Source organism: Rattus rattus, chromosome 10 (genome assembly GCF_011064425.1).
Source record: "Rattus rattus isolate New Zealand chromosome 10, Rrattus_CSIRO_v1, whole genome shotgun sequence".
In the NCBI taxonomy this organism is placed as follows: domain Eukaryota; kingdom Metazoa; phylum Chordata; class Mammalia; order Rodentia; family Muridae; genus Rattus; species Rattus rattus.
In genome coordinates, this window is record NC_046163.1 from 2,046,629 (window position 1) to 2,073,595 (window position 26,967).

General features: G+C 42.7%; 1 protein-coding gene across 1 annotated transcript; it reads left to right on the forward strand.

Moving 5' to 3' along the window:
- The first annotated feature begins 943 nt into the window (after positions 1 to 943).
- Zc3h11a (zinc finger CCCH-type containing 11A) lies at positions 944 to 26,252 on the forward strand. Its single transcript, XM_032915667.1, has 15 exons — positions 944 to 1,141; positions 2,819 to 2,938; positions 7,746 to 7,869; positions 9,032 to 9,235; positions 9,326 to 9,442; positions 9,633 to 9,713; positions 11,103 to 11,213; positions 12,508 to 12,567; positions 14,180 to 14,278; positions 18,379 to 18,882; positions 19,793 to 19,878; positions 21,057 to 21,384; positions 22,757 to 22,923; positions 23,901 to 23,968; positions 24,322 to 26,252. Exons 1-15 carry the CDS (start codon positions 1,088 to 1,090, stop codon positions 24,578 to 24,580), a joined length of 2,382 nt encoding a protein of 793 aa, XP_032771558.1. The 5' UTR covers positions 944 to 1,087; the 3' UTR covers positions 24,581 to 26,252.
- The last annotated feature ends 715 nt before the right edge of the window (positions 26,253 to 26,967 follow it).

Consider the following 26,967-nt stretch of genomic DNA (forward strand, 5'->3'; position numbering starts at 1 on the left):
GATTTGTGCTGTTACTTGAGTATTTGTTGTCTTTTTAACCTTGAATTGTAGAGTGGAATCATTGATAATGGGTACATACATTGTAAAGATTTTGTGACGTGGTTAGTGGTTAGTTGAAGACTCGTTGTTGCTAACTTTGGATCACTGGCTTGAAGGCCAGCTTTCATCTTGATGAACAATTCTTGGATTAGGAATTACTTTACTAATGGAAGATAGGATTGGCTTTGGACTCTTTGAAGTGGTAAGCCAGGGTTTAGCTGGCATTCTTAGAATTTATAGCGGTCCCCTTCCACATTCTCATGTGCTCTGATAGTATGTTTTGCTTTTGTAGCAGCCTTTTTGCATATTCTGTGTGTGTGCAGCAAATGGTAAGGACGAGGATTAGAATGCCAGTTGAGTTGTCACCATTCTCTGGGTCTGCCCTGGAAGATTTCTTTGCTCCTTTGCAATCTTAGTAGCTAAACCACCCCGTAGATCTTCTCAAAGATGATGGTTTCAGTAATACTCTGTTTAAGTAGGGTTCTTCTGGTCAGGGATAATTCTATACTTCTAATATAGATAGCATGCTTATGAAGATAATTGAGTTTTTCATTTAGGTGAAAATAACATTGGCGGTAAGTATTTTTAAAAGTAGTCTGTGTTCTGTTGTAAAATGCAGCTCATGTGTTTAGCAGTACTTACTTAAATTTATACTGAAACAGTGCAACAAGCACCATAGAACATTCAGAAGAACAGGGCATAGCTGCCCTTAGCAGACGTTTTATATCGCATATGGGAGCATACAATACTCATAAGCAGCTTGTTTATAATGAATGCTCTGTGTGGTAAGCGCCTGCTAACACAGTTCACATCTAGTTTAACATAGTGGTGTCATTAAGCATTGGAGGAGGAGTTTGGAAGAATTAATCCAAAGTACTTTAATTTCACTGTCTCTCCTTTTCAGGATTTACGTTTTAAAGACGATTTCTGTGGTTGAGTTGTCATTGGAAGAATAAGTCCACTTCAAGAGTACTTGGAGCTGGTCTTCACCTCGAGGAAGCAGTGGCTTGTTCCAGGAAGCCACTTTTGGCCTGAGAATTTACCCAGTATGCCTAATCAGGGAGAAGACTGCTATTTTTATTTCTATTCTACATGCACCAAAGTAAGACTGGCATCTCTAAATCCGTGCTTCCTGTGGTTTCTTAAATAAAATTAGCTAAGATTCCCTGCATTCTAAACTGTTTATGTTGTGTCTTGCTCAGCTGTTATATCACCCGTTACCAGTTGTTAGTGAAGAATTGTGTGTTAAGAACCTATCGCTCAGGGTTGGGGGTTTAGCTCAGTGGTAGAGCGCTTGCCTAGCAAGTCCAAGGCCCTGGGTTCGGTCCCCAGCTCCAAAAAAAAAGAAAAAAGAAAAAAAAACCCATCGCTCATTTTTTCATTTATATATAATTACTATTTTCCCATGTGCCACAAAACCCCAAAGTGCCCATGTTATGTAGTTGTCATTCTGCCGTAATTAATCTAGTCCAAGTGCCTTCCAGAGACTTTGGCCTCTGTGGCTCAGCAGCTCTGGGGTTTTTGGTTTTTTTTTTCTCTATCTTGTTTAGATGAATGGGTGGGTTGTATAGTAATTTCGGGAGCTGTTATGGGTTAAATTTGACCTCTTCCATGTTTTCTGCTAGTAAGAAGAGAATGCTACTTTTAGGGTTTTGCTTTTTCTGTCAGAATGTCCTGTTTGTCTGCTTGAGTTTTTGGTAGCACTATTTAGGCTGGCATGTCATTGTCTCATATTTCTTTATGGCTAGTCCTGTACATTTGTGTACTATAGTAGCTTGTTCTAAAATCACTGTGATGCTGTGTTTAAGCAGCTAAGTCTAGCTAAGTATGGTAATAGAGATAGGAGGGTTGCAAGGGCCTCCTGTGCCGGTAGCCAGCCCATCTCACAGAGTTCGGGTAAGGGGCAGGATGTTTTCCTACTGGGTGTGAGCTCAGCTATAGAGCACATGCAAGCCTGAGGGCTACTGGATTCAGGTCCTGACACTGCAGAAGAAAAGCAAGATTTTAAAAAAGGGACTTTAATATCAGCAGTTTGTACAATAGCAGTTTGTTTCAGATAGTAAAAGTAACTATTCATCATATAGTAATTATGCTTTTATCACTTGCAGCCTTTCCACTTCCCTTCTTATTTTCTATCAAAAGCTAGGGAATATTGACATCAGGACTTGAAGCCATTTTGAAGGCGAATTACATGGTGTTTTAGAGGATATTTTCTTTCCTTAGAGTCCTTGTCTTCTTCAGGTCCTTAGTCAGCTGTGTACTCAGTAGGTTGAGGAAAGCTGGGTGTGATGGCACACTCCTTTTATCCTAGCACTAGGGAGGCAGGGGCTACACAGTGAGCTTTAGGCCTACGGAGACTGCATAGTGAGAACGTGTCTCAAAAACAACAAAGAAGTGGGTGAAGGCTGGGGAGGTAGCTCAGTCAGTGAAGGATTCGCAGGTAAGCATGAGAACCTGAGTTCCATACCCAGAATCCACGTCACAGGCCAGGCTTGATGGCATGCGGTTGTTGTGGGGTTAGAGAGGAAGGTAGGTCCTTAAGCCCCTGTCATTCAGCCTAATGTGCATGGGGAGTTCCCAGCCCTGGCTGTGAGGGCCGTGTCAGACAAACAACGAAAGGCAGTAGGTCACACACACAGGTCTGTTGCTTTGGGTGGTTGCTGCTATTGCTACATCTTGTTCTCTGCCTTGCAGGTCTTCGCTTACTAGTGTGTCTGTTTAAGTTCCTGGACACTATTGCTATGACACGTGCCACAATCCTTGCCTGTTTTGTTCACAGGGTGACAGCTGCCCATTCCGTCACTGTGAAGCTGCACTAGGAAATGAAACTGTTTGCACACTATGGCAGGAAGGTCGTTGTTTTCGACAGGTGTGCAGATTTCGCCACATGGAAATTGACGTAAGTTTCCCGTTTCTGTTACCATAGGTATACAGAAGCAATAAAAAAATATGAGGATAGTGGCTAGTGAAGGTGGGGAAACTGAGTAAAAACACTTAACTGCCAAGCCTGGTGGGGGTCCGGGTGCAGGCATGCTGTTGCACACATGTGGAGGTCAGTGAACACCCCGACTGAAGATCAGCTCTAGTTCCACAGTCTATGTAGGGACTTGTGCTAGGATGCTCGGGCTCTGTGGCCAAGATGCTGAGGCACCTTGCTGACCCATGCTTCTAAGTTTTAAAACAGTTGCAGGGTCTAGAGGGGGGCTCAGCATGTAAGAGTACTTGCTTTTTTCTTACAGAAGACCTGAGTTTGTTTCCTAGCACCCATTTGGTAGCTCACAGTCCTCTAACTCTTCTTTTAGGGCTCTGATGCCCTAACAGTAACACAGCTGTGAAAAGTAGAAAGTGAGAACCAGTAACACTTTTGTCCTCATGCAGGTTTGCCGCTGTCTGGCCATACCTTATGTTGAAGGAGCAGCTATACTTACAGACTGCGTTTGGTCTGTGCTGCTCTATGAAGGAGCGGTCCGCACTCACAGATCACATGTGTGTGTGATGCCTTAGTCTCTCTCCTTCATCCCAAGGCCCTGCTTAGTCCTTCTTGAGCTTTCATGATAGTTGTAGGGCAACTGTTCTGTAACGTATGATTTAGTTTATTTTTACATTTTCATTATTAGGTTGCAATTGAGTATGTCTCTTTTTTAATTGTATGTGTCTGTGCTGGAATGTTTCTCTACCACATGGGTGCAGTGCCAGCATTAGTCAGAAGGAGTCGGATTTCCTGGAGCCGAGTTACAGATGGTGGGGAGCCATGGTGTGGGTGCTGGGAACTGAACCTGGATCTCTGCAAGAACAATGAATGCTCCTAACCTCTAGTCCATCTCTTCAGCCCCCCTAGATGGTATATATTTCATAGGACATCACAAAAGCACTATTCTTTTCATTGTACAAAGATCATAACATGGTATACAATTTTAGTTTTCCATTACTGATGTTTAACTTTTTTCACAGTATGTCTACATTGCTTCTCGATAAAGTTTTAGTAATTAAACAAACTGTATATGTGTACATTTGTCGGTCTGTAGGTGTGTGCATGTGTGTGTGTGTGTGTGTGCATGTGGGGGTCAGAAGAGGACTTCACATGTCACTTGTTCTACCACGTGGGTCACCAGGCTGGACAGCGTGCACCTTCACCACTGAGCCATTTCAGTGTCCCGGTTTTAGAAGTTCTTTAAACTCTACTCTAGATGGCCCATTTCTCATCAAACTGGATTTCCTCCAGGACCTATTTGTGTTAGTGTGAATTACTGGTTTTCTGTTTTGCTAATGTGTTATATCCATTATAGTCCAACTTAACACAAAAGAGGCCTTCAAGCTGACTTCTTTACTTTGGGGGGCACTCCTTACCACTCTGTTCTTTGAACACCTTTATATTGTGGCAAATAGAGGTTTTCCAGGCCTTTTAATCTTTGTGATTTTCCTATTCTAAAATCTGTCTATATAAAGATGTATTGGTTCCTTTCAGGGGAGAAAGGTAGATAAAGACACTAAGCTTTGGTCTGTCCCTATTGCTTTTCAAGTCCTTAAAGAGAGAGGAGTGGGTGAGGTATAAATGAGCATGCATTGCTTTGGGTCTACATTCTGAACGGCACAAATTCACATGGGAGCTTTCAGCTCATCAGTACCAGGGCTTAGTGTAGGTTTCTTTTGTTACTGTTTTCTCAAAAGTGAGAACCGCTCTCGCCCCCCTTCTCCACCTCCTCGTCCTGTTGCTGCTACTGGATAGTGTTGCCCTGGGTCCTTTCCTCCTCGTGCTTGGACTATACCATCTTGTGAGGGCGTTTCGATCTTTGGAGATCTTGGGCTCTGGTGCATGGTGCTAGGCCACCCCCCTATGTGAGATGCTTCCATACTCCATTTACCTTCTGCTGAGTACCACCTTCTCTCCTAGGACTCATTCTTTGAAACTCATTCCTCACTGTTTCTATGAATATATTCTCATCACTGCACTGGAGCCCCTTCTGCAGAAAAGCCTTCCTTGACTCATCCCCTCAACCCTCAGGAGACTGTCCCTGAACAGTGTCTTCCCAACCTTTTATGGGCAGCACCTTAGAATCTTGGTTGGGACCGATTTGTATTTCTCTTTCAAATGAATATGTGATTCCTTCAGAGTTGATTTTTCAGTTCAGTTGTTAAGGAAGAGATGAGGAAAGGAAGAGGATACATATGTCATTAGTGTACTTGGACTTATAAAGCTGCACCAATCTGGTTCCCAGTTTCTAGTTTTTTTTCTTGCTTTCTGAGTTGCCTTACTGTGCAAATAATAAGGCGCTCATTGAATTAATTGAGATACTCGTATGCAACTTTTGAAAGCTCACATTCTACCTTGGCATAACTCCTAGGAAGAATCGAAGAACAGGTCTCCAAAATAGCACATCTAGGAGCTATGACAAGAGTAAGGATACATTTCATATCACAAGACAGAAAAGTATTTGGATCTATGAGCAACTCACTGCAGTGGTCTCCTGAAGAAAGTCCTCTTAGAAACGCATCACACACCATCTGTCTTAGGTACCAAGATCGCAGACTCAGATGTAAGCATAAACCACATCGGTGGTACAGAAAGGATAGGCAGAGTGAGTCTTTCCTTCCCTACTCTGGCATTTAACTTCAGAGGTGCTCCAAGAGCCACGCTCTCTCTCAGGTGCTAGCCAAGCAGGGTCAGCGTGTGGGTAGTTGATTTTTTTTGCACAGGTTTATTTCCCTGTGTCTGATGAGAATTAATATTTACACATTGTTCTCACTGCCGAGCTAAGTATATCAGGAGTGCCCTTGCAGCAGCAGTAAAGTACTGGAAACTAGCAGTGCTGCCTCCACGCAGTGTGTGGGCCTCAGTGAGCACTAGTAATGAATTTAAGGTGGACACTAATCATTTAATAAGGATCAGAATATATTGAGTGAAAATCTAGAGGGAACAGAACAGCAGGCTAAAAATAGAGGCGAGATCGGTCAGCAGTTAAGAGCACTTGGTACTCTGGCAGAGGCTCTCGCATCCATACAGCAGCTCACAACTGTCCCAACTCTGGTTTCAGGAGGTCCCATGCCTTCTTCTGGATTCTCTGAACTTTGCAGGCATAAGGCTGGCCACATGGTGCATGTACAATTCAGGCAAAAAACGCATACACAAAAATAAATAAGTCTGAAAAAACCTTTTAAATAAAATAGGAGAAAGATTTGTACTTGTGTTTGTATGGGCATTTAAACACTATCTCTGGAAGTATAAAAGACCTTTAACCATGGTCGTGGACATGGTGTGAGCTACATGGACTCCGTTCACAACATACTCACCCTTACAGTCTGTTTCATCACTGATGAATTCAGTAGTCACTGATGGAGTCAGTAGTCTGTCTGCTCGAGAAAATGTATGTGCAAGACGTGCTCAGAGATAAACACCAGTCTCTTGATGTGTGTCTCCAGCTGAGGTGGAATGGGTGACAAACTACCTTTCTGAATTGAGCTCCCATACTATAGTCAAGTGTTCTTGATTGCTGACTCTTGTGCTCTTGGTTGATTATTTTGCTTTTCAAAATTAGTAGCAGAAAAAGAAGAGACATCCTGAGAAACATACCAACAAATAGTGCTAAAATTCTAGATAGTTTTTCCAATTAGAGGAAAGCTATGATGTACTTTACTAGACAATATGACTTGTTCAGATGAGTGTAGTGCTTGCTGTTGGTTCTGGGTTTCATATTAGTACTCAGTAAGTACATAGTAAATAGTCTCTCTCTTTCTCTCTCTCTCTCTCTCTCTCTCTCTCTCTCTCTCTCTCTCTCTCTCTCTCTCTCTCTTCTCTTTGTCTGTCTGTCTCCTTATTTGCTTTCATGCTGTGTTTTGAGATGTCTCCCGGTGTATCCCTGGCTGCTCTGGAACTTAGTTTGTACACCAGGCTGACCTCAAACTTACAGAGATCTATCCACTTGCCCTTGTCTCCCAAGTGCTGAGATCAAAAGTGTGTGCCAACACATCCTGCAAAGTAGAAAAAACACGTGGAACAAATGTATGTATTGGTGTGGGACTGGCTGGTGAAAGGTGATGGCTTTGTGGGTGTAGAGGATAATGGAAACTGGCTGGCTGTTTCCTTAGAAGCATTGGTATAGGATCACGGATTCAGGCTAGGAAGCTGACTCGCGGGGTACACTAGGATGGGCTGTGCAAGCCTTTGAAGGCCCAGCACCCACATGAAAAGCCACACATGGCCGCACTTCTAGACACAAGCGTAGTGTAGAGACATGAGGGCCTGGGGAGCTGGCTGGCTGGCTAGCCCTGCTGAAATGAGCTTCAGCTTCAGTGAGAGAGCGTATCTCAAGGTAGAGACTACAGGAGATACCTCATGGCCTGTTCTGGCTTCTGTGTAGTTCACGTTTTGTAGCAAAGGAAAATGAGGCTGGCCAGGCATTGGTTGTGTGTGGATAAGGCCCTTGAGTGACCTAACTGGAAGGAAGGTTATTATACTATCTCTTACTCCATATTCTAAACTGCTATGTTCTCCTGCTTTTCTTCATCAAGTGTGGGCCTTTAGGGCTTTCAGGATGAAGACCTAGAAAGAAGAGCAGCTCCTCCTACCTCTCCTGATGCCTAAGCAGCACATTCAGCCACTAAACATGACTTCCTGTGTCAGTTCAGAACTTTGTGTAGAAAACCAATCACAACATTAATTTAAGACTTACTTCCCCTTTTATTTAAAAACAATGTGTTCTCTTTTACAGAAAAAACGAAGTGAAATTCCTTGTTATTGGGAAAACCAGCCAATGGGATGTCAAAAATTAAATTGCGCTTTCCATCACAACAGAAGTCGTTATGTCGATGGACTGTTCCTACCTCCAAGCAAAAGTGAGATTGGTTTTGATTCTAAAAGAGAGCAGTTGCTATTCAGTGAGCACCTTCTATTCACACTTCTGTTAGTCCCATGGGAGCAGTATTATTCCTGGTGTATAATACAAAACCTTACAGAGGTTAGCTGATAAGTGTGCACAGAGAGGACCAGATGTTTCTTGTTTGTCATTATATTACTATAGTTAGTTTCATTTTTATTTTCTTACCAAACCTTTAGATGTTTTCAAAAGAAACGTAATTCTCCAGACCAGAGTTGGTAGGTTGGTTCCTCTGCCTGTTGTGTCAATGAAGATTTACTGAATACACACCTTCTGTGGCTGGTTTTCTGTTGATACGGCAGAGTGAACTAGTTGAGATGGAGACCATTTGATCCACAAAGCCAAAAGTACTCGCCGGCTCACTCTTGGGGAAACAGAGGATTATTCTCTGTAGCCTCAACTGACTACTACTACTGATCCTCCTGCTGTAGTCTCCTGAGTGCTGGGATGCTAATAGTCGTTCACCACAGCACCCCATGGACTAACTAGTCCAGCGTTTTATACTTAAAATAAAGGTTGTTAATAGAGGATAGCTAAAGATGTCTCTTTCTCCTGTTGTTCCTGGGCTGAGGATCAGGCCCAGGATTTCAAGCATGCCCTCCCTCTACCACTCTGTTACAGCCCCATACTGTAACCTCAGCTCCACAGAAATCTTTGGGTTTTTTTTTTTTCAGAGTTCCTTTTAAAATAATTTTTATTTATAATAGTGGAAGGTGGTTGTGATTTCAGCACTCAGAAGGCTAAGGCAGGAGAAGCATAAGTGTGAGGGCCAGCCTGGGTTACATAGCAAGACTCAAAAAAACCGGGAGATGGAGGCGGCAGGTGGCCTGTGTATGCATCTTTCTGCTGAGCAGATAAATTGTAGTCTCAGTTGTGAAAGGAATGTTTGGTATTTAGAACTAACTCTTGGTGTTACTGCTGTCATTGCCTGCCATCTGCTTATCTACAATTAAGGAGTCACTGGTTCAAAAATACTTTTGTCTTCATGGAGACTTTGGGGTGAAACTAAGGAAATTAGGTTTATAAAAACATATATGCCAATTTATCATAAAGGATAGGTTTTTGTTGACTGGGGATTATAATTCTCTGTTGTAAATTTATGTCTGGTTTTGCGTGTTTAGCTGTGTTACCCACTGTGCCTGAGTCACAAGAAGAGGAAGTAAAGACAAGCCAGCTCACGGTTCAACAGAACAAATTGTCTGTTCAGTCCAACCCCTGCCCTCAGCTGCGGAGCGTGATGAAAGTGGAGAGTTCGGAAAATGTTCCCAGCCCCACACACCCGCCTGTCGTGATCAATGCTGCCGATGATGATGAAGATGACGATGGTACGTTTTTGTCTGGGATGAACTAGACAGGAAAAGATTGAAGCTCTACATTGTTCTTAGTGGAGGCTTGTCTTTCGTGTGCACATACAGATCAGTTTTCTGAGGAGGGTGATGAGAGCAAAACACCTGCCCTGCAGCCAACAACTGACGCCCATAATGGACTACGAGTGGCCTCTACCCGCAAACCTGGAGCCAGTTTAAAGCCAGGTAGGAAGAGGCTGTCGGGTTTCCAACGGACACTGTTGATATTTAGTGCACAGCCTCTAAGCTTTCTTTTCCTAATGATGTGCTCTGCTCACAGAATGTGTACTGTCTTGTAATTCATTTACTCAAAGCATACATGAATACAAAGAGAAAGGCTGTTGTTCTCATGTGGTTCCCCCCTTGGGTTTCTCAGGTGACTCTTTGAATTTTGGAATAAAAACGCTTGAGGAAATTAAATCAAAGAAAATGAAGGAAAAATCCAAGAAGCAAGGTGGTAAGTCATCACAAGCTTGGCATGAATACTTGAGTGTTACCAGACGAGTAATAAGGATACTTCTGGCAACAACAACCAAATTCAGCAAATACAGACTCTTATTTCTGTGGCTTGTTTGAAGTGAAATAAGGCTATTGGAGCTGTCCTCACTGTTAAGAGTTAAGTCTGTACAGTAATTTAAAAAACCTGTGTATCGGGGTTGGGATTTAGCTCAGTGGTAGAGCGCTTGCCTAGGGAAGCGCAAGGCCCTGGGTTGGTCCCCAGCTCTGAAAAAAAAAGAACAAAAAAAAAAAAAAAAAAAAAACCTGTGTGTATCTTCAAATTGATTTATGGGGTTTTTTCTTTTTCTTTTTCTTTTTTTTTTCTTTAAGATTTTATTTATTTTATGTATGTGAGTACACACCGTTGCTGTCTTTAGACACACCAAAGAGGGCATCGGATCCCATTATAGATGGTTGTAAGCCACCATGTGGTTTCTGGGAATTGAACTCAGGACCTCTGGAAGAGCAGTTGGTGCTCTTAACCACTGAGCCATCTCTCCAGCACATGGGTTGTTTTTTTTTTTTTTTTTATTGTTGTTGGTTTGGTTATTTGTTGGGTTTTTTTTTTTTTTTTTTTTTTTTTTTTTTGGTTTTGGTTTTCCTGAACTTAACTATGTAGACCAGGCTGGCCTTGCACTCATAGAGATCCACCTGCCTCTGCTTCCTGAGTGCTGGGATTAAAGACATGTGCTACCATGTTGGGCTAATATCTTAAAATATTTAGCTGTAAAGAACAACAGTTAAGGCCGGATTGAGGGGCCAGCAGAGTGAAATACTTGCTACACAAACCCTAGAATCTGTGCTCTCTCTCTCTAATTCACATAAAAAGCCAGATGTGGTGGTGTGTGCTGGTAATCCTGCTTCTGAGGGCAGGAGGATTGCTGGGTTTGCTGGCCAGTCTAGTCTAAGCAGACTCTAGGTCCTTGTAAGACACAGTCTCATGAGGAATGAGGGGAGGCAGAATTGGCCTCTTAACCTCCACATGCAAACAGAACCTACTAAAAGAACGTGCATATCATTAGGTACAAGAGGGTTCTTAAGATCTACAAAGTTTTTTTTTGTTTGTTTGTTTTTTCTGGAGCTTGCTTGTCTCAACCTAGTTAATGTACATTTCCTACTCTCAAAAATTGTAGCTAAGGTAATAAAGAAATAAAAGCTTACTCTGTAGGATTCTTGTTTTGAGGATGGCCACGGCTGACCATGCTTCTTCCTGACCTTTAGAGTAGTGTTAGCCTCGTGGGTGAGCAGAAGGCTGAGTGTCTGCCTGAGCAGCAATCTCATAGAGACAGACTCTTGACTTGGATCAGCCTTACTTTCTGTAGGTTATTTATTTGCCTTTTTCATTCAGAAGGCTCCTCGGGAATTTCCAGTGTTTTACATCAGCCTCAGCCCAATCCAGGCCCTGAGAAGGAGAATGTTCGGACTGTGGTGAGAACCGTAACTCTGTCAAGCAAACAAGGTAAGCTAGAAGCAGGTGTCGAGTTGTTGGACTTGGTTGTTTGGCAACACAAAGAAGAGCCTTGGGTGACACATTTGTTCACTTTGGAGATTTAGGAGGACTTGAAACGTTTTGATTAGATATGAGGTTGAAAAATTGGAACATATGACCTGTTGTTTAAAAAGTCGGAATGTTCAGTCAGGTAGTTCACATTTATGTGCATCTAATTTAACATTTTCTCTTTGCTTCAGTAAGTTTATTGGCTGCTCATTTTGAGTAAAATATGTTCTCACATCTTTAGAGTGAAAGAAAAACATAGATCTTTTTACTGAATTGTTTAAAATGTGATAAGAAATTGTCTTAGTTTTTGGTTACTATTGCTATGACCAAACACCATGAGCAAAACCACTGTGGTGTGGGAGAGTTTAGTGCTTCCACAGCACTGTTCGTCACCAAAGGAAGTCAGGACAGGACCTCAGCAGGGCAGGAACCTGGAGATGGGCCAGAGCTGATGCAGAGGGCGGGGGAGGGGGGTGCTGCTTACTGCATTGCTCCTCGTGGCTTGCTCAACCTGCTTTCTTACAGAACTCAGGACCACCAGCCAGGGGATGTTACCATCCATAGTAGGCCAGGCCTTCCCACATCAATCACTAATTAAGGAAAAGCCCTAGAGTAGTGGTTCTCAACTTTCCTAATGCTGAAACCGTTTAATACAGTTCCTCGTGTTGTACTGACCCCCAGCCATACAATTATTTTCATTGCTACTTCATAACTCTAATTTTGCTACTGTTACAAATCATAATATAAGGTCTGATATGACCCCTGTGAAATGGTCACTAGACCCCACCACTGCCACCAATGGAGGGGTTGCACCCCACAGGTTGAGAACTGTTGCCCTACAGCTTTTTACCTAGTCTTATGGAGATATTTTGTTAATTGAGGCTCCTACCTCTCCAGTGACTTTAGCTTGTGTCAAATTGACATAAAAATACCTAGCACAATAATAATATAACACAAAAGACACTTTTGTGTTATATTTAACTATATATACGTTTAAATGTTCCATTTGAACAGCAGACATTTGGAAGAAGGCTTACCCTCTGGTGATAATGTTAGATAACTTTTCAGGGTACACGAGGATAGATTGGCCACTTATGTTCTCAATAATGCCATGCTGTTGCATGTTTACTAGACTATTGATTTATTAGACTTGTTTAATAAGACTGATTTTCAGAATTAACTCCTTCATGGGCTCATATGAATGTAATATCCTCAATTGGGTAACAGTGGAAACATTTCATTTCTGTCATTTCAGAAGAGCCCTTGGTTAGACTGAGTCTTACTGAGAGACTGGGGAAACGAAAACTTCCAGGAGGTGAGTTATTCCATCTGCGTATTAACGTGTATTAATTGTGTATTAACGTGTTACCTTGTTGAAACTTTACCCAAGCACATCAGTATTGACATGCTGATGGGTCCGCCTGTATTCCTGACTGACATTTGTAAAGATTTCTTATGTGTTTACACCTTTCATTGAAGCTATTGCAGGTTTAAAGTATTATAACTTAATTAGATTATAGCTGACCTTTTCTTTTTCTCATGCCTAAGCCATGTCCAGGCCATGGCTAACCTTTTAGAAGGTCCTAGGTTTAATAATTACAGGCTTGGTCCAGGTATGTACCTTTAGTCTCGGCACTCAAACAGTCAGAGGCAAGAGGATCTTTGTGTGTTCAAGGCCAGCCTGGTATAACTAGTCCAGGCCAGCCACAACTACATAGAGAGATCCTAGTCTTCCAAAACAAAAAACAAAAAAACAAAAACAAAAAAAAAAAACAAGGAAAACAAAACCAGAGACTGTTTTCTCTTTGTTTTTATGGTTTTCCTAGTGGTTCCCTCTCCATTACCCTTTCCCTTTGGCTAGCAGATGCAGAAAGACTGATTGTATTACAGCCAGACAGCAGTCTGCATTAAAATTCACTGATCGCAGAAACAAAAGAATCAGAACCCTAGATATTTTCATTTGGTTAGTGGTGTCCTCCTCTTTCTTCTTCCTTCTATCTTTCCTCTCCTTTCCTTCTCCTTTCTCTTTTTAAGGCAAGATTTGACCATCTAACCCCCATTTTTCCCAAAGTTGGATTATAGGCCTGCGCTACTCCACCCAGCGTATGTAGCACTGGGTATTGAGCAGAAGACCCTGAGAGCCACAGCTCTAGCCAGTCTTCATACCCGTGACAACTAACACTAATTCTTCTACTGTCTTCCTAACTGATGGGGGGGGGGGGAACCTGGAGGCGAGGCAGGAGCTGACACACAGGCCGTGGAGGGCACTCCTTACTCTTGTTCCTCGTGACTTGTTCAGCCTGCTTATAGAACGAACCCAGGGCCATCAGTGCAGGGGTGACATTACCCACAGTGGGCTGGGTCCTTCCTTCCTCATCAATCAGTAATTAAGAAAACTCCCTAAATGACTTATGGAGGCATTTTCTCTATGAGGTTCCTTCTTTCAGGTAACTAGCTCATGCCAAGGGGACAAACCATCCAGCACAGGCAGCAAAGCTGACATCGCTGTCTCTAAGCTTTAGCTTCAGCCAGAGCTATGGTTCCCTGTGTGATTTTAGTAGTTTTGAAAATTCATTCGTGGTTTGTTGGTTTGTTTTGGTCTACTAGTTGTTTTGTTTTGTTTTTTTCTTTCTGAGACGTTGTGGTTTTAACATTAAATTCTAGGAGGCTGGTGGACAAACACCATTTAAATGCAGAAAACTTTGGTGATTTTTGCTTGTTTTTGTTTCTGGAGACAGGGCTTTTCTCCATAGCCTTGGCTGTCTAGAGACCATATCTTGAGATCCCCTGCCTCTGCCTCTCGAGTGCTGGGATTGAAGGTGTGTGCCACCACCGCCTATCCTAGAATATTTTAAATTGTCTATTTTTGGTTTTGTTTTTTACTTTGTTGAAGATTAAGTCTTAAGTGAGTCTCTCCCTATTTGTAGGTGGTGACAATGATCCCCCATTAAAGCGAAGTCTTGCACAGAGACTGGGAAAAAAAGTGGAAGCACCAGAAACTAACATTGATAAAGCACCAAAGAAAGGTAAGTACTTTGATTTTTACAGACATTTCGTGCCTGTTTGTAATCACACAGGTATGGAACCTCATTCTTTGCTCACATTTGAGTGTTTGCCTGATTCTAAATAGTTAACATTTAACAAAACTAACAGTTTTTAACAACCACTGCAGTTCATAGGCTCCTGAAAGATAGGAATATCCAAGATACTGGGATAAGCACTATCATCGTAAGAGAAAATGCGAGAGATCCTGTGAGAGCATGGGGAGGGGGTAGCACTCAGCAGAGGTTCAAACTCAAAATCAGGAGCTGGCTAGGTAAAGTTAGAAGACCAGTGTTTGCTGGTTTTCAGTCAACTTGACACAATCTAGAGTTGTTTTGAAAAAGTTCAATTGGGACAAACAATAAATTGGCCCATGGGCAAGCAAGTGGTCCTTTTTTTTTTTCCCCCTTTTTTAAAAATCTGTTTATTTTTATTTATATGAGTCAACTGTCACTGTCCTCAGACACATCAGAAGAAGGCATCAGATCCCATTACAGATGGTTGTCAGCCACCATGTGGTTGCTGGGATTATAGTTGCTGATTTAGGAGGGAAGGCCCAGACCATTGTGAGTGGTGCCACCCCAGAGGTGATAGTACCTGATGGTATAAGAGATCATGTCGAGCATGCCATGGGGGTCAGTAAATAGCCTCATCCATGGCCTCTTTATCATCTCCTGCCTCCAGGCTCCTGCTCCCACTTCCCTCAGCAGTGGAGTGGCCCGAGAGTTGTAAACTGGAATAAACTTTCCCTCCCCAAGTTGTTGATAGTCATGGTGTTTCATCACAGCAGTAGAAACTAACTATAAGAGCCAGGGCTTGTATTAAAGAAGAATCACTCTTGCAGAGTCAAAGAGCCGAGGAAGCACAATCCATCAGGGACTAGTTAAGACGTGGAATTGGGATAAAGGGTCCAATAACAAGAGAAGAAAGGAACTTGGTTAAACCGTGTTATAACAGCTTGAGCTTATTCTAGTTCAGTGACAAAGGTTATTTTACGGTTATTGAGCTGGTAAGTTGGCTTAGGTGGTAAAAGCACTTGCCACAGTATGGTGGATGATCCATGTTTAATCCATGCAGCAACAGTAGGACAGAGAACTGACACTGAAGGTATCCTCTGACTCACACAGGCCTTAGTAAGGCACATGTGCCTGTACACTCACTCTCTCTCTCTCACACACACACACACACACTAGTAATAGTAAATCAATTATCATGTGCAACATGCCTTTAAATCCTAGCGCTCACACAATCACACAGAAGCAGGTGGATTTCTGAGAGTTGGAAGCCAGTGTAGTCTACATAGTGAGTTCCCGGACTATTGGGGCTATGTAGAGAGATCCTCTGTCAAGTAAACAAAAAATAAACAAATCCTAAGGGAAGAAATATTAAAAAGGAATCAAAGTGTATTTGCATTTTAGACCTGGCTTGTATTACTGAGACAGTAGAAGGCTAAATGCTAGCTTGGGTTATGAGACCTTATATTATGATAACCCAGATAGGGCTGCAAAGATCCCTCGGTAGTTATGAGCGCCCACACTAGGCGGTGCATAAACTGCCTGTGACTTTAGCTCTGGTCCTCTTCTGGCCTCTGCAAGCACATGTACATATATGACATAGACATAGAAATAAATAAAAGTAAACCTTGAAAAGATCTAAGGTAGTTCAAGAAAACGAACATAGTGGTATAGATCGGGGTATTTAAGGTATTACAGTGCTGGCTGGGAAGGAGAGAAGTCCTAGGCAGGTTTTCCCCCCACTTTTATGACGTAGGTGAAAGGTTGGGTTACTGCCTGAGGAGTAGATGGAGATTTTTGGTTATGTTTTCTTGTGTGTAGATGTTGGGGTTCAGGGATCGCCACACAAACCATATGCTCACTGATCTCAGTTAAGCAAGAAAAATCTATTAAATGTATATCTTAATACTGATGGATCAGGACACAAAAAAGAATTGTGGCACTAATCTGTCCTCAAGGTAGACTTTTTATATAATAAAACTAGGTTCAAAGGTTGAAAGGCAAGCAGTGAAGTAATACAATGTTTTCGGCTCTCTAGACAATGTGTTATCAGCCGACTTGTAAGTTGATTGGGTCTAAGTGAGGTAAGAGGTAGTGGACAGGTGGTGAACAGGAGGCTTTAAGAACGTTGAGAAAGGAGAGCATAAGTAATTCAACTATAACTTTTTGGCTTATTAGTAGCACTCTTCAGTGTCAGCTATAGATAATTACTTCTGGGAAGTGGAATCTGAGAGCCTGAACTTAATTTCACGATATGTGCAAATGGAGATTGAATACAAAATGGCTACAGTTATGTTAAAAAGCTGAGCACTTGCCTAGTATGCGTGAGGTCCTGGGGACATCTGCAGAGCCTTTACCCAATACCCACATATCAACTAAATTGGCAGTGTGTAGAAGCAGTCCATGACATCTGTAACATACATGCCGCCCCACTGCCACCCCATCGGTGGCCAGGTTGATCAGCACACAGCATTATTCTTTTTTCATTGTTAGTTTAGATTAATTCTATTTTTAATCAATGTCTATCATTTCAATGATTTTTGGTAGGAATGAGAAGTCTCCCAATTCACTATTAACCATGTACTTTCTTTGAGTGATAATTTTGAGATTACGTTGTCATTGTGAACTGGAAGAAAAGACTACAATTAACTTTTTTCCTAGATTTACTTATTTTATTTTGTATGAATGGCTTTTATGTGGGCCGGTGCAACACAGTTCTGCCTGGTGTCTGCAGAGGTGAGAATAGAGTGTCAGACTCTATAGAACTGGAGTTACCCATGGTTTTGAACCTCCATGTGGGTGCTAGAAATTGAACCTGATCATTTGCAAGAATAACAAGAGTTCTTAGCCACTGAGCCATCTCTCCACCTCTACAATCATTTTAAAGGTCTAATGAGAATGCAGTTGTGGTAGCCCTCGTCACAGTCTTAGTACTCACAAAGGCTGAGACAAGAGAATGGTTAGTTTGAGACTACCATACTTCTGCAAAGACCCTATCACCAAAGACTTATCCACTTGAAACCCAAGTCCTTGCTTTGTCATGAGTACTTTACTAAAATACTTCAAGAACCCAAATAGCATCAGCTATTTTCAAAAAGCAGATATGTTCGAAGGACTAGGCAATCACAGGACTCTGATGAGTGTTTGCACCAGAGGAAAGCACTAGAATAGAGGATGAGAATCCAAGTTGGACTTAAAATTAACCATTTAAATGAACTCTTTTTTTTTTTTTTGGTTCTTTTTTTTTGGAGCTGGGGACCGAACCCAGGGCCTTGCGCTTCCTAGGTAAGCGCTCTACCGCTGAGCTAAATCCCCAGCCCCATGAACTCTTTATTTAAACAAGAACAACCTAACTAGTGGGTCATGGTGATTCATGCCTGTAATCCAAGCAAGCGGGAGGATTGCTCTACGTTTGAGGTTAACTTAGGCTGTGTTATATCAGGACTTCCTGACCAGCATGAGCTACAGAGACAGACAGAAATGAGACTGGTCGGGATGCCAAGTTCACAGAGTCCCACAACATATTTAGAGCTTGGGCTATATTTCGTATGCTTTTGAATTTTAATTAAATTCTTTTACTGTTGGGTGTGTTCATAGTCTTAGCTCTCCGGTAATATGTTCCATATTTTAAACAGCTGTAGAATGATCTTTTGAGTACCGAGGATATAGATCAGATTTGTTACCGTTGGGTTTTATGGGAGGTGTATAGTCTGGTGTCTGTTCGACTATACACCACACTTGGGCAGCAGTGTGCTTGGCTTAGCACCCCGTGCAGGTGTCATACACATGCATTATGAGTGAGTGGGGAGCTCATTCATACTTTTTACTTAGGATTTATAATGGTGCAGGCTTCCTCACTGATACATGATTTTCAGCGAGTGGAGTGGTAGAAACAAATTAGTAGGGTTGTTTCTATAAGAACTTTTCTTGCAATTTTCTACACTTGAGGGTGAAATTATTACTGTACATGGGCATCTGATGTGCTTCCTTGGGTATTGTACCTGTACAGTGGAGAGGTCATAAATCAGTAAGATAATGAGAGCTTAAATATATGCCCTTCCTCAAAACAGAGAGAGTTAATAAAACTGGTGAGATCCATGTTAAGACACTGGAAGAAATTCTTCTTGAAAGAGCCAATCAGAAACGTGGAGAATTGCAAACTAAACTAAAGACAGAAGAACCTTCAGGAGCTGAGGATTCTCCATCAGGAACAAAAAGTTCTTCGGTGCGGATCAAAACCTTCTCTGAGGTCCTGGCTGAAAAGAAACATCGGCAGCAGGAAATGGAAAGACAGAAATCCAAAAAGGATACAAGTTGCCTCATGCTAACAGAAGATTCTGAAGTGAAAAAGACTGTGAGCCTGCCGACTGTTGCTGTTAGCAAAGGACAGCTTGAGGAGGAGCCTGCAGGCAGAGCCAGGCCTATGCAGGAGGTGCATATTAAGACGCTAGAGGAAATTAAGCTGGAAAAGGCCCTGAGGGTGCAGCAAAGCGCTGAGAGGAGTGGCAGCTCCCGGCCTCAAGCGGAGGCTGCCCCAGTGGCCAAGAGGCTGCTGCGCATCACCAAGAGATCAGGTTCGTGTAGCTCCCCTAACTGCAGCTCTGCTCCAGCACAGGGCGGGCCCTCGGGAGCCTGGGCCATTGTTTGAAAAGTTGGCTTTTCCTAAGGGGTGGGACACGACCTGGGGTCACCACAATTAGTAGAGTAAGCTGTTGACTATGGGTGGCCTGTAGCTCAACAGTATATTCCTGTGGTCTTGAGGTTTTATAGGACCAGTCTCTTAGCTATCCTCATAAGGTTTTCCTTGCTTCTTATCATTACTGTCTTAGTTTTCTGTGGTTTCATAAAACACTGATCAAAAATAGCCTGAGTTGGGAATATTACGTGGTTTACACTTCCAGATCACAAGGACATCCTTGAGGGAAGTCAAGGTAGAAAGCTAAAGGCAGGACCTGAAGCATGGTCCAAGGAGGAGCACTGCTTACTGGCATGCTCATGGCTTGCCCACTCTGCCTTTGTTTATAATCAAAGACCATTTGCCCAAAGTTGACTGGACCCACCTACAACAATTACCAATCAAGAAAATGCCCAGGGTTGGGGATTTAGCTCAGTGGTAGAGCGCTTGCCTAGGAAGCGCAAGGCCCTGGGTTCGGTCCCCAGCTCCGAAAAAAAGAACCAAAAAAAAAAAAAGAAAAAGAAAAAGAAAATGCCCGCCAGGCTAGTCTGATGACTAGCTGCAGTTTCTTAGCTGCAGCTCCCTCTTCTTAGATGACCATAGCCAAAGTTAAGTTGACACCAAAGCTAGCCAGTAGAATTGTATTCATTAAGAAAGGTTTTATTGGAGTTGGGGATTTAGCTCAGTGGAAGGCCCTGGGTTCGGTCCCCAACTCTGAAAAAAAGAAAAAAAAAAAGAAAGAAAGGTTTTATTTCAGCTTATGAGCTTGCAGCCCTATTAAAGCAATGGTGTTTTTAATTTGAATATAGGTGTAAGAGAAGAGAAGAAACTTGAACTTGAGGACAGTGGTGGCGCTCCCTCTCAGAGCAGTGTGACTAAGATGGGAGTTAGTGAGGTAAGTGTTATCTCACACTTCCAGGCACACCTAGTCAGGTGAAGGGTGTGTGCTTTCAGCTTTAGTTTACAGTAAATTTCTGTCACTAATTTCAGTGGTACAGTGATTGTGATTTTAATTGTTTTGTTTCATGCTTTTGTTTGGTTTTAGGTGTTTTAGATGGTTGGTGGTTGGTTTTTTTGAGATTTTTGAAGACAGTTTCTCACTATATAGCCCAGTCTGCCTGTCTCAACCAGTTCCCTTCCTCAGTGCTAGACTACAGCCTGTACACAGGGCCCAGGACTGTGCTTATCATCTCCTGTGGAATTTGTATTTTTTTGTTTGGTGTGCAGTTATTTTTGTTTTTGGTTTGTTTGTTTGTTTGTTTGTTTGTTTGTTTTTGAGATAGGCTCTGGAAATTTCTGTCCTGAAATTCTCTGTGTAGACCTGACTGGTTTCTGACTCAACCTAGATCTGCCCCTCTCTGCCTCCTGATTTCTGGGATTAAAATTGTGTACCACCGTACCTGTGGGAGATTCTTGGAGTTCTCTGTTAGTTTTTGTTGTTATTGTTCTTCCAGTTACTTTATGTGTGTGTGAGTTGGCATGCCAGCATTCAGAACTGAGCCCGGGTTCTTTGCAAGAGCAGCAGGTGTCGTAACCACTGAGACATCTGTTAATAGAAATGAATCTCATGTTCAGTCATTTTGCACCCTGCTGAAACTTTAGTAATTCCTTAGGGTGTTTCTTTTTACTGACTGTATAATATTATAATTTGCAAGTATGAGCTCTTTCTAGACACTAGGTTTTTTTCACAGTTAAAAATATCTTGGGGTTGGGGATTTAGCTCAGTGGTAGAGCGCTTGCCTAGCAAGCACAAGGCCCTGGGTTCGGTCCCCAGCTCCAAAAAAAAAAAAAAAAAAAAAAAATATCTTGACATAAACAATATTCAGGCATCTTAATTATTTAATAGTCATTAGTGTTTACTTAGAATGGTACTTATAGCCTATAATTCTGGGTTGTTTTTTTTTTTTTCACTTAATTTCATACATTTTAGTTCTAATCTTTCATACTTAACAGCATATCTTCTGTCTAATATCAAATAGTGAGCCTCTTTATTCTGAATCATGAGATAATCTATCTAACTTACCACTATAAATGAGAGTGCATGCCTTAATTCTTGATTGAACTTGTCCACAGACTTCAGATGAGACCATAAGTGATCCCACAAAACTTCCAGTCAACAGATGTGACATTGTCAAAGAGAATCGCACACAGAGACAGCAGGAGAGAGGAGCCTCACAAAAGGAGAAGCCAGCCTTGGCATCTGTGCGGACAGACGAGGCTCCTTACTATACCCGAGTGGTGGGGAAGCCGGTGCTCACTGCTGTATCGGGCGTCACTCGGCACCTGGCAAAACGGCTCCCCACGGAGTCGTCCCAGAAAGGGGAGGTGGAGACCTCCGGGATTGGAGACTCAATACTGCACGTGAAGTGTGCAGCACAGACTCTGGAGAAAAGGGGTAAAGGTGAGTGACTGGTTTGGTGCCTCCGTTGTCGCACAGTGACAGAACTCACCAGCTGTGGCAGTGGTAGAGTGGATCTCCTGTGTACCGAGGTCACAGAACCAGTAGTGATGTTTCTGATCATGATCTGCAAATGGGAAATGTAGGCAGAGTTCTTCCTCACAACTTAAAATTGCTGTCTTCTGCCTCGTGTGGCTCTGGAGATGGAGCTCAGTTGGTAGAGTACTTGTCTGGCCAGCACAAAGCCCTGGGTTCCCTTATAGAGCATATAATCCCTGCCCCGTTGTGTTACAGTTGTCTAGAGGAGCAGAACCATAGAGTGAATGTAGAGAGAGGATCTGTTGGATTAGCCTATATGATACAGTGGCCGTCTCACGCCGGAGACACCAACCCCGGCTGAATGCCTCAATCCCAACCATGTGCTGTGTTGTAAGTCAGCCAATAGATGATGCGGGTGTGAATTTGAGTTGGGCCACGTGAGTGCTATGGCTGGTGGAAGCTTCTCTTTCAGGACATACTTTGAACTCTGGATTGCTCGTGCACATGTAGGTAGTTAGCTTTGCCATGAAGCCCACTCTTATCTTTATTCAAAGGCGCTAGGAGCAAACAGCATCATTGTTTTCTCTACTTTCTCACAAACATTCCAAGTTTTATCATCCGAGTCACCAAATCCTTGCTCTTCTCAAGAGACAAAATAAGACAGGAGGATCAGAAGTTCAAGGTCATCCTCGGCTACTTGATGGAAGGACAGCCTGGGATACATGAGACTTTGTCATAGAAGAAGAAAACATGAAAGTCCTACCCACAATTTCTGTGGTGCATCCTTCCTATGGTGTTTTGAAATAGGGTCTCACTATACAGCCCCAGCTGTGCTAGAATTCAGCCTTCTGGGTGCTTGGATCACAAATATGTGCAATTGCACTTAGTTTTTCTTGTTTTGCAGAAGAAAATACCTCAGAATATGATAGCAACATTGAAGGGTGTGTCATGGTGACCCATGTGACCTCATTTTTATTCATGCTGTTTGCTCTTTGAGTATTGCTTTTTGTTTTGTTTTTAAGACCAGGTCTCGGGGTTGGGGATTTAGCTCAGTGGTAGAGCGCTTGCTAGGCCCTGGGTTCGGTCCCCAGCTCCAGAAAAAAAAGAAAAGTAAAAGAAAGACCAGGTCTCTACATAGCCCTGTTTGTCTTGGAACCCATTATATAGATCACGCTGGCTTCAGACTCAGTGGGATTTAAGTCACACACCACCATGCTTGGACACTTTTTTTTTTTTTTATATTTTTCTTACTAAAGGCATTGTATCTTATTCTGATCTATTCTATATATGAAAAAGATTATCTGGTTGCTAATCAGATATACTCTGTTCCTTGTAGCCAAGCCCAAAGTAAATGTGAAGCCATCTGTGGTCAAGGTTGTCTCAGCCCCCAAATTGGCTCCCAAGCGCAAGGCTGTGGAGGTGCACTCTGCTGTCATCGCAGCTGTGAAGCCGCTCAGCTCCAGCAGTGTCCTGCAGGAAAGCCCCGCCAAGAAAGCAGCCGTGGTAAGAGATGACCACTCAGTGGTACTTGACTCTGGCAGGACAACTGCTCTTTGGTTTTGCCTCCCTTTGACTCCCACATCTGTCATTTCCTAAACATTGGGGAGTCTTAGGCTGTTCCTCTAGCTGAAGGTTGGAAGCTAATTATATACTCAGCTTCTGGATCAGGTTTAAACAGTGGTAGCCTTTGGGCCGAAGATGCAGCTCAGAGGTAGAGAGACCACCTAACATGGGAGATGGCTCAGCGGTTAAGAGCACTGACTGCTCTTCCAGAGGTCCTGAGTTCAATTCCCAGCAACCACATGGTGGCTCACAACCATCTGTAATGGGATCTGATGTCCTCTTCTGGTGTGTCTGAAGACAGTGACAGTGTAATCATACATAAAATAAATAATTAAAAAAAAAAAAAAGTAAGAAAGATCCTAGGTTATCCAAGGTCTCCAACCATGCCAAAACAAAAACTACAGCCATGATTCTAAGAAGGCAACAAAAGAAAGTATGCTCTGGCTTTTAAAAAACAAAAGGAAAACCTGACTCCAGGCCGGGCAGTGGGGAGGCAGGGGAAGGTAGAGGTGTGGGATATCTAAAACTACATAGTCAGGTCCTGTCTCATAACAACAAAACAAACAAAAACTGGGAACCAGGGTCAGTGGGTAAGTGCTTGTTACACAAGTATGAGGACCTGAGTTTGAATCCCCTAGCACCCACATAAAAATCCCAGTACAGCCATATATGTGCCTGTAACCCCAACACTGAGGGATGAAAACAGAGGGACCCAGCTAACATAGCTGGAAACCACCAGCTTGGGGTTAGTAAGGGACTGGCTTTTTGAGGAAGTAAGACAGTACAGTAGAAGACTCCCTGATACCCTCCTCTGAACTCCACACACGTGCACGCTGGCATTGCACATACACACATAACATATGGACACCAAAAGAATGAAGCCTGACTCACCAATTGACCTTTCTCTTCCTTTGTAGGCTGTTGGCCCACTCCTCTCTGAGGATAAATCCGTCACCATGTCTGAGACAGAAAAACCGAAAGACAGGTAATGCCGTCTTAACCAAATCCATGCCATTTTTGGTTTTGCTCTCTAGCAAAGCAGTGCTGGGGAGTCACTGAACGTTACAGGTTCCCATCTGACTCCAAACTGAGGGCAAAAAAGCTCGCTGCTCTTCGCTGCTGCTGTTTGCCCCCACGTTGCAAAGATGCTGTACACACCTGGCTAATGTGTGTAATGTGTGTAATGTGTGTAAATGTGTGTAAAATGTGATTCCAGACTAGTGACACAGTTCTCGTGTGTGCCTTCAGAAACACTTTTTCCTCAACTGCTGAGGCTCTGGTCGTTTAACCATGAAAGACGCGCACAGCTTGGTCTAACAGTCTGTCTTTCACTTACAGTTCTGCGCTGTCTTCAGCCCAAGCTTCTTCAGAACCCTTGCTCCCCGAAGGCTCTGGCCCTTCCTCATCCCAGATGGCAACGAAACCGCGCCGGCTGAGCTCGGCCTCCACAGGAAAGCCTCCACTCTCCGTGGAAGATGACTTTGAGAAACTAATATGGGAAATTTCAGGGGGCAAATTAGAAGCTGAGATTGACTTGGATCCTGGGAAAGATGAAGACGACCTTCTGCTTGAGCTCTCAGAGATGATTGACAGCTGAAGGGGGACAGTGAGGACACTTAAAAAAAAAAAACCTTCACCCAAAACTGGACTTACTTTTATCTATTTACCTGAGGTGATAATTTCCTTAAGTCTCAAATTTTACCCAAATCAAAAGTATACCTCTGAAGTACCTGTGTGTGTCCTCCCTGGGGTCGGATCTTTTACATCCCTTGATAACCGTTTTGTCCATTCAATGCCATTGTTCAGCATCCTTGAGAAGAAAGTTCTGTAATGCCCTTCTCTCCACATGGGACTGAGCTCCAAATGAAACGGTGCACGAGAACTCAGTGGTCCTTGAGGTGTTTGTCAGTGTGGGCTAGCTTCCCCTGCTGTATTTATTTATGTATTGTCTTAATTTTATCAGAGTTTAAAATGAAGACGGCTGCTAACCATTGTGGACCAAATGTCATGCTACCACTAAACAAAAGACCCACTCAGTCTGTGTAAAATCGTATGTCTTTTTAAAGGTATTTGGAGATTCGTCTAAGCTTTAAAGAGGGCCGGGCAGCTTGAGCACCTGAGATGCGGACATAACTCTGGACCGGTTCTGTTGTGTCAGCTGCTCCATGGCCTCTGAAGAGCAATAGCTAATTTATTACTACTGTAATTTTTTAAAGGCTTTAAAGTGCCTCAGGGGCCCCCTGAAACTACGTTTCTATTTCTGGGGTTCCCTGGATTCTTTATAAGAGATGGTGACATGACTAGAAATTCTTTTTTTAGTATGAAAATTGTTCCTTCAATACCTTTATCTTACTGGCATTGAATTATCAGAGACAGAAAATTGGTAATTTTTTTAATTTCTAACTCTCCCAGGAAACTCCTCTTGCCTAGTATTTATTTGATGTGCTTTAACCATGGGAGGAGGGGAAAACCTCAAGCTGCCAGTGTTGATCAACAGACTGTACCAGTACACGGGGCTGTACTGGCATAGGGACGGCAAGATGCTCTGGGGTGTATTGGATACCTCCAGTTTCTTCATTTCCGGATTGAGTTTTCTTTTCTTAATGTCGGTCTTCATAATCACCTCGAGGTTTAGACTTGTGAAGGAACAAGTCTGTTGAGGATAATAGTCTTGAAATGAGACACTGTACAGAACTGGAAGAAGGAAAGGAGAGACTCGTTCATTGTGATACTTTGTGTGGGTGGCCAGTTTGTTTCTCATAGGGAAGTCCTGGATCACCTGTCATGTTGGCTCCTAAGGAACTGCTGTTGTAAGCGGCTCATCAAGAGTTGAAGTTCATGTAGCCTTGTTGGGAATATGGAAAAGGAAGAAAGCCACAGGACTGCCAGTTCAGTCGGGAAGATCTGGATGATTCTGCACATGCAAAAATGACTTGAAGTTTCTGTATAGACACTTATACCGATCCATCTTCAGCTGACTGAATGTTGTATGACAGCCCTTCTCCAAAGCAGAGGTGGAAGGTTCTGGTTTCACCACACATTTATAAACACATTTCCTTTTTTGAATTGGCATATAGATTGTAGGTCTCTTTTGTATATAACCTCTATTCTTTTGCTTTAAAAAAAAGTCTGTTCATATTTAATGCCCTGTATTAGTCAATGATTTGTGTTCAACATTATTTGAACCATTTGCCATTAACGAAAGAGAAATACTTATTTGTGTTTTAAATAAAACTGATATAGGAAATACTTAGTTCCTATCATTACAACTCAAGGGATCCTATTGATTTAAAGGAGGGCAGGTCTAAAAGTGATCTTAATGTTCAATGATTGAGAACTCTCAAGCATGAAGATGAATGAAAAGATTTAATTAGAAGCGTACAGGGTTTTTCAATATGTATGCTGACGTCACTGTTAAATAACAGGTGTAAACTGTTAGCAACCAAAGACCAGGACTACCCTACTCGTGGGCTAATAGTCTCCAGGCTGAGGCCGTAGCTCAGCAGTGGACCGCTTGCCCAGTTAGTGTGCATGAGGCCTTGGGCCTGCCTAATGCTGTCTTACCCCAAAGTCCTGTCAGGTTGGGCAATTTTCATGCACATTTCTTACTGGTAATGGACCAGATGTTGCCTCTTGAGATAGTTTTAGTTTACATGTTTTTGAGATGAGGCCAGATGTGGTGACACAGGGCAGAGGCAGGAAGAATTATAGGCCGAAAAAGAAAATATCTGTGAGGTTCTGACCTTAACGGTTGAATCTCATAGCTACACGTGTTCTCATCTCTGCCAGTCTCAGGGAGAAGCTAAAGTTAAGTACAGTTCATACAGGAAAGCTTGAGTTACTCCATCAGATTCCTGTGATTCTGCTCTGAAACTAATGCTTCATTCTGTCTGAATATTTCTGTAGCTTTTTTTTTTTTTTTTTTTTTTGGAGCTGGGGACTGAACCCAGGGCCTTGCGCTTGCTAGGCAAGCGCTCTACCACT

Bases quoted from the DNA above. Each gene is read 5' to 3' on its own strand.
- Zc3h11a (XM_032915667.1), top strand. From the start codon at position 1,088: ATGCCTAATCAGGGAGAAGACTGCTATTTTTATTTCTATTCTACATGC. The intron at 12,568-14,179 runs GTGAGTTATTCC...CCCTATTTGTAG, and splicing joins GAAACGAAAACTTCCAGGAG to GTGGTGACAATGATCCCCCA. The intron at 23,969-24,321 runs GTAATGCCGTCT...TTTCACTTACAG, and splicing joins ACAGAAAAACCGAAAGACAG to TTCTGCGCTGTCTTCAGCCC.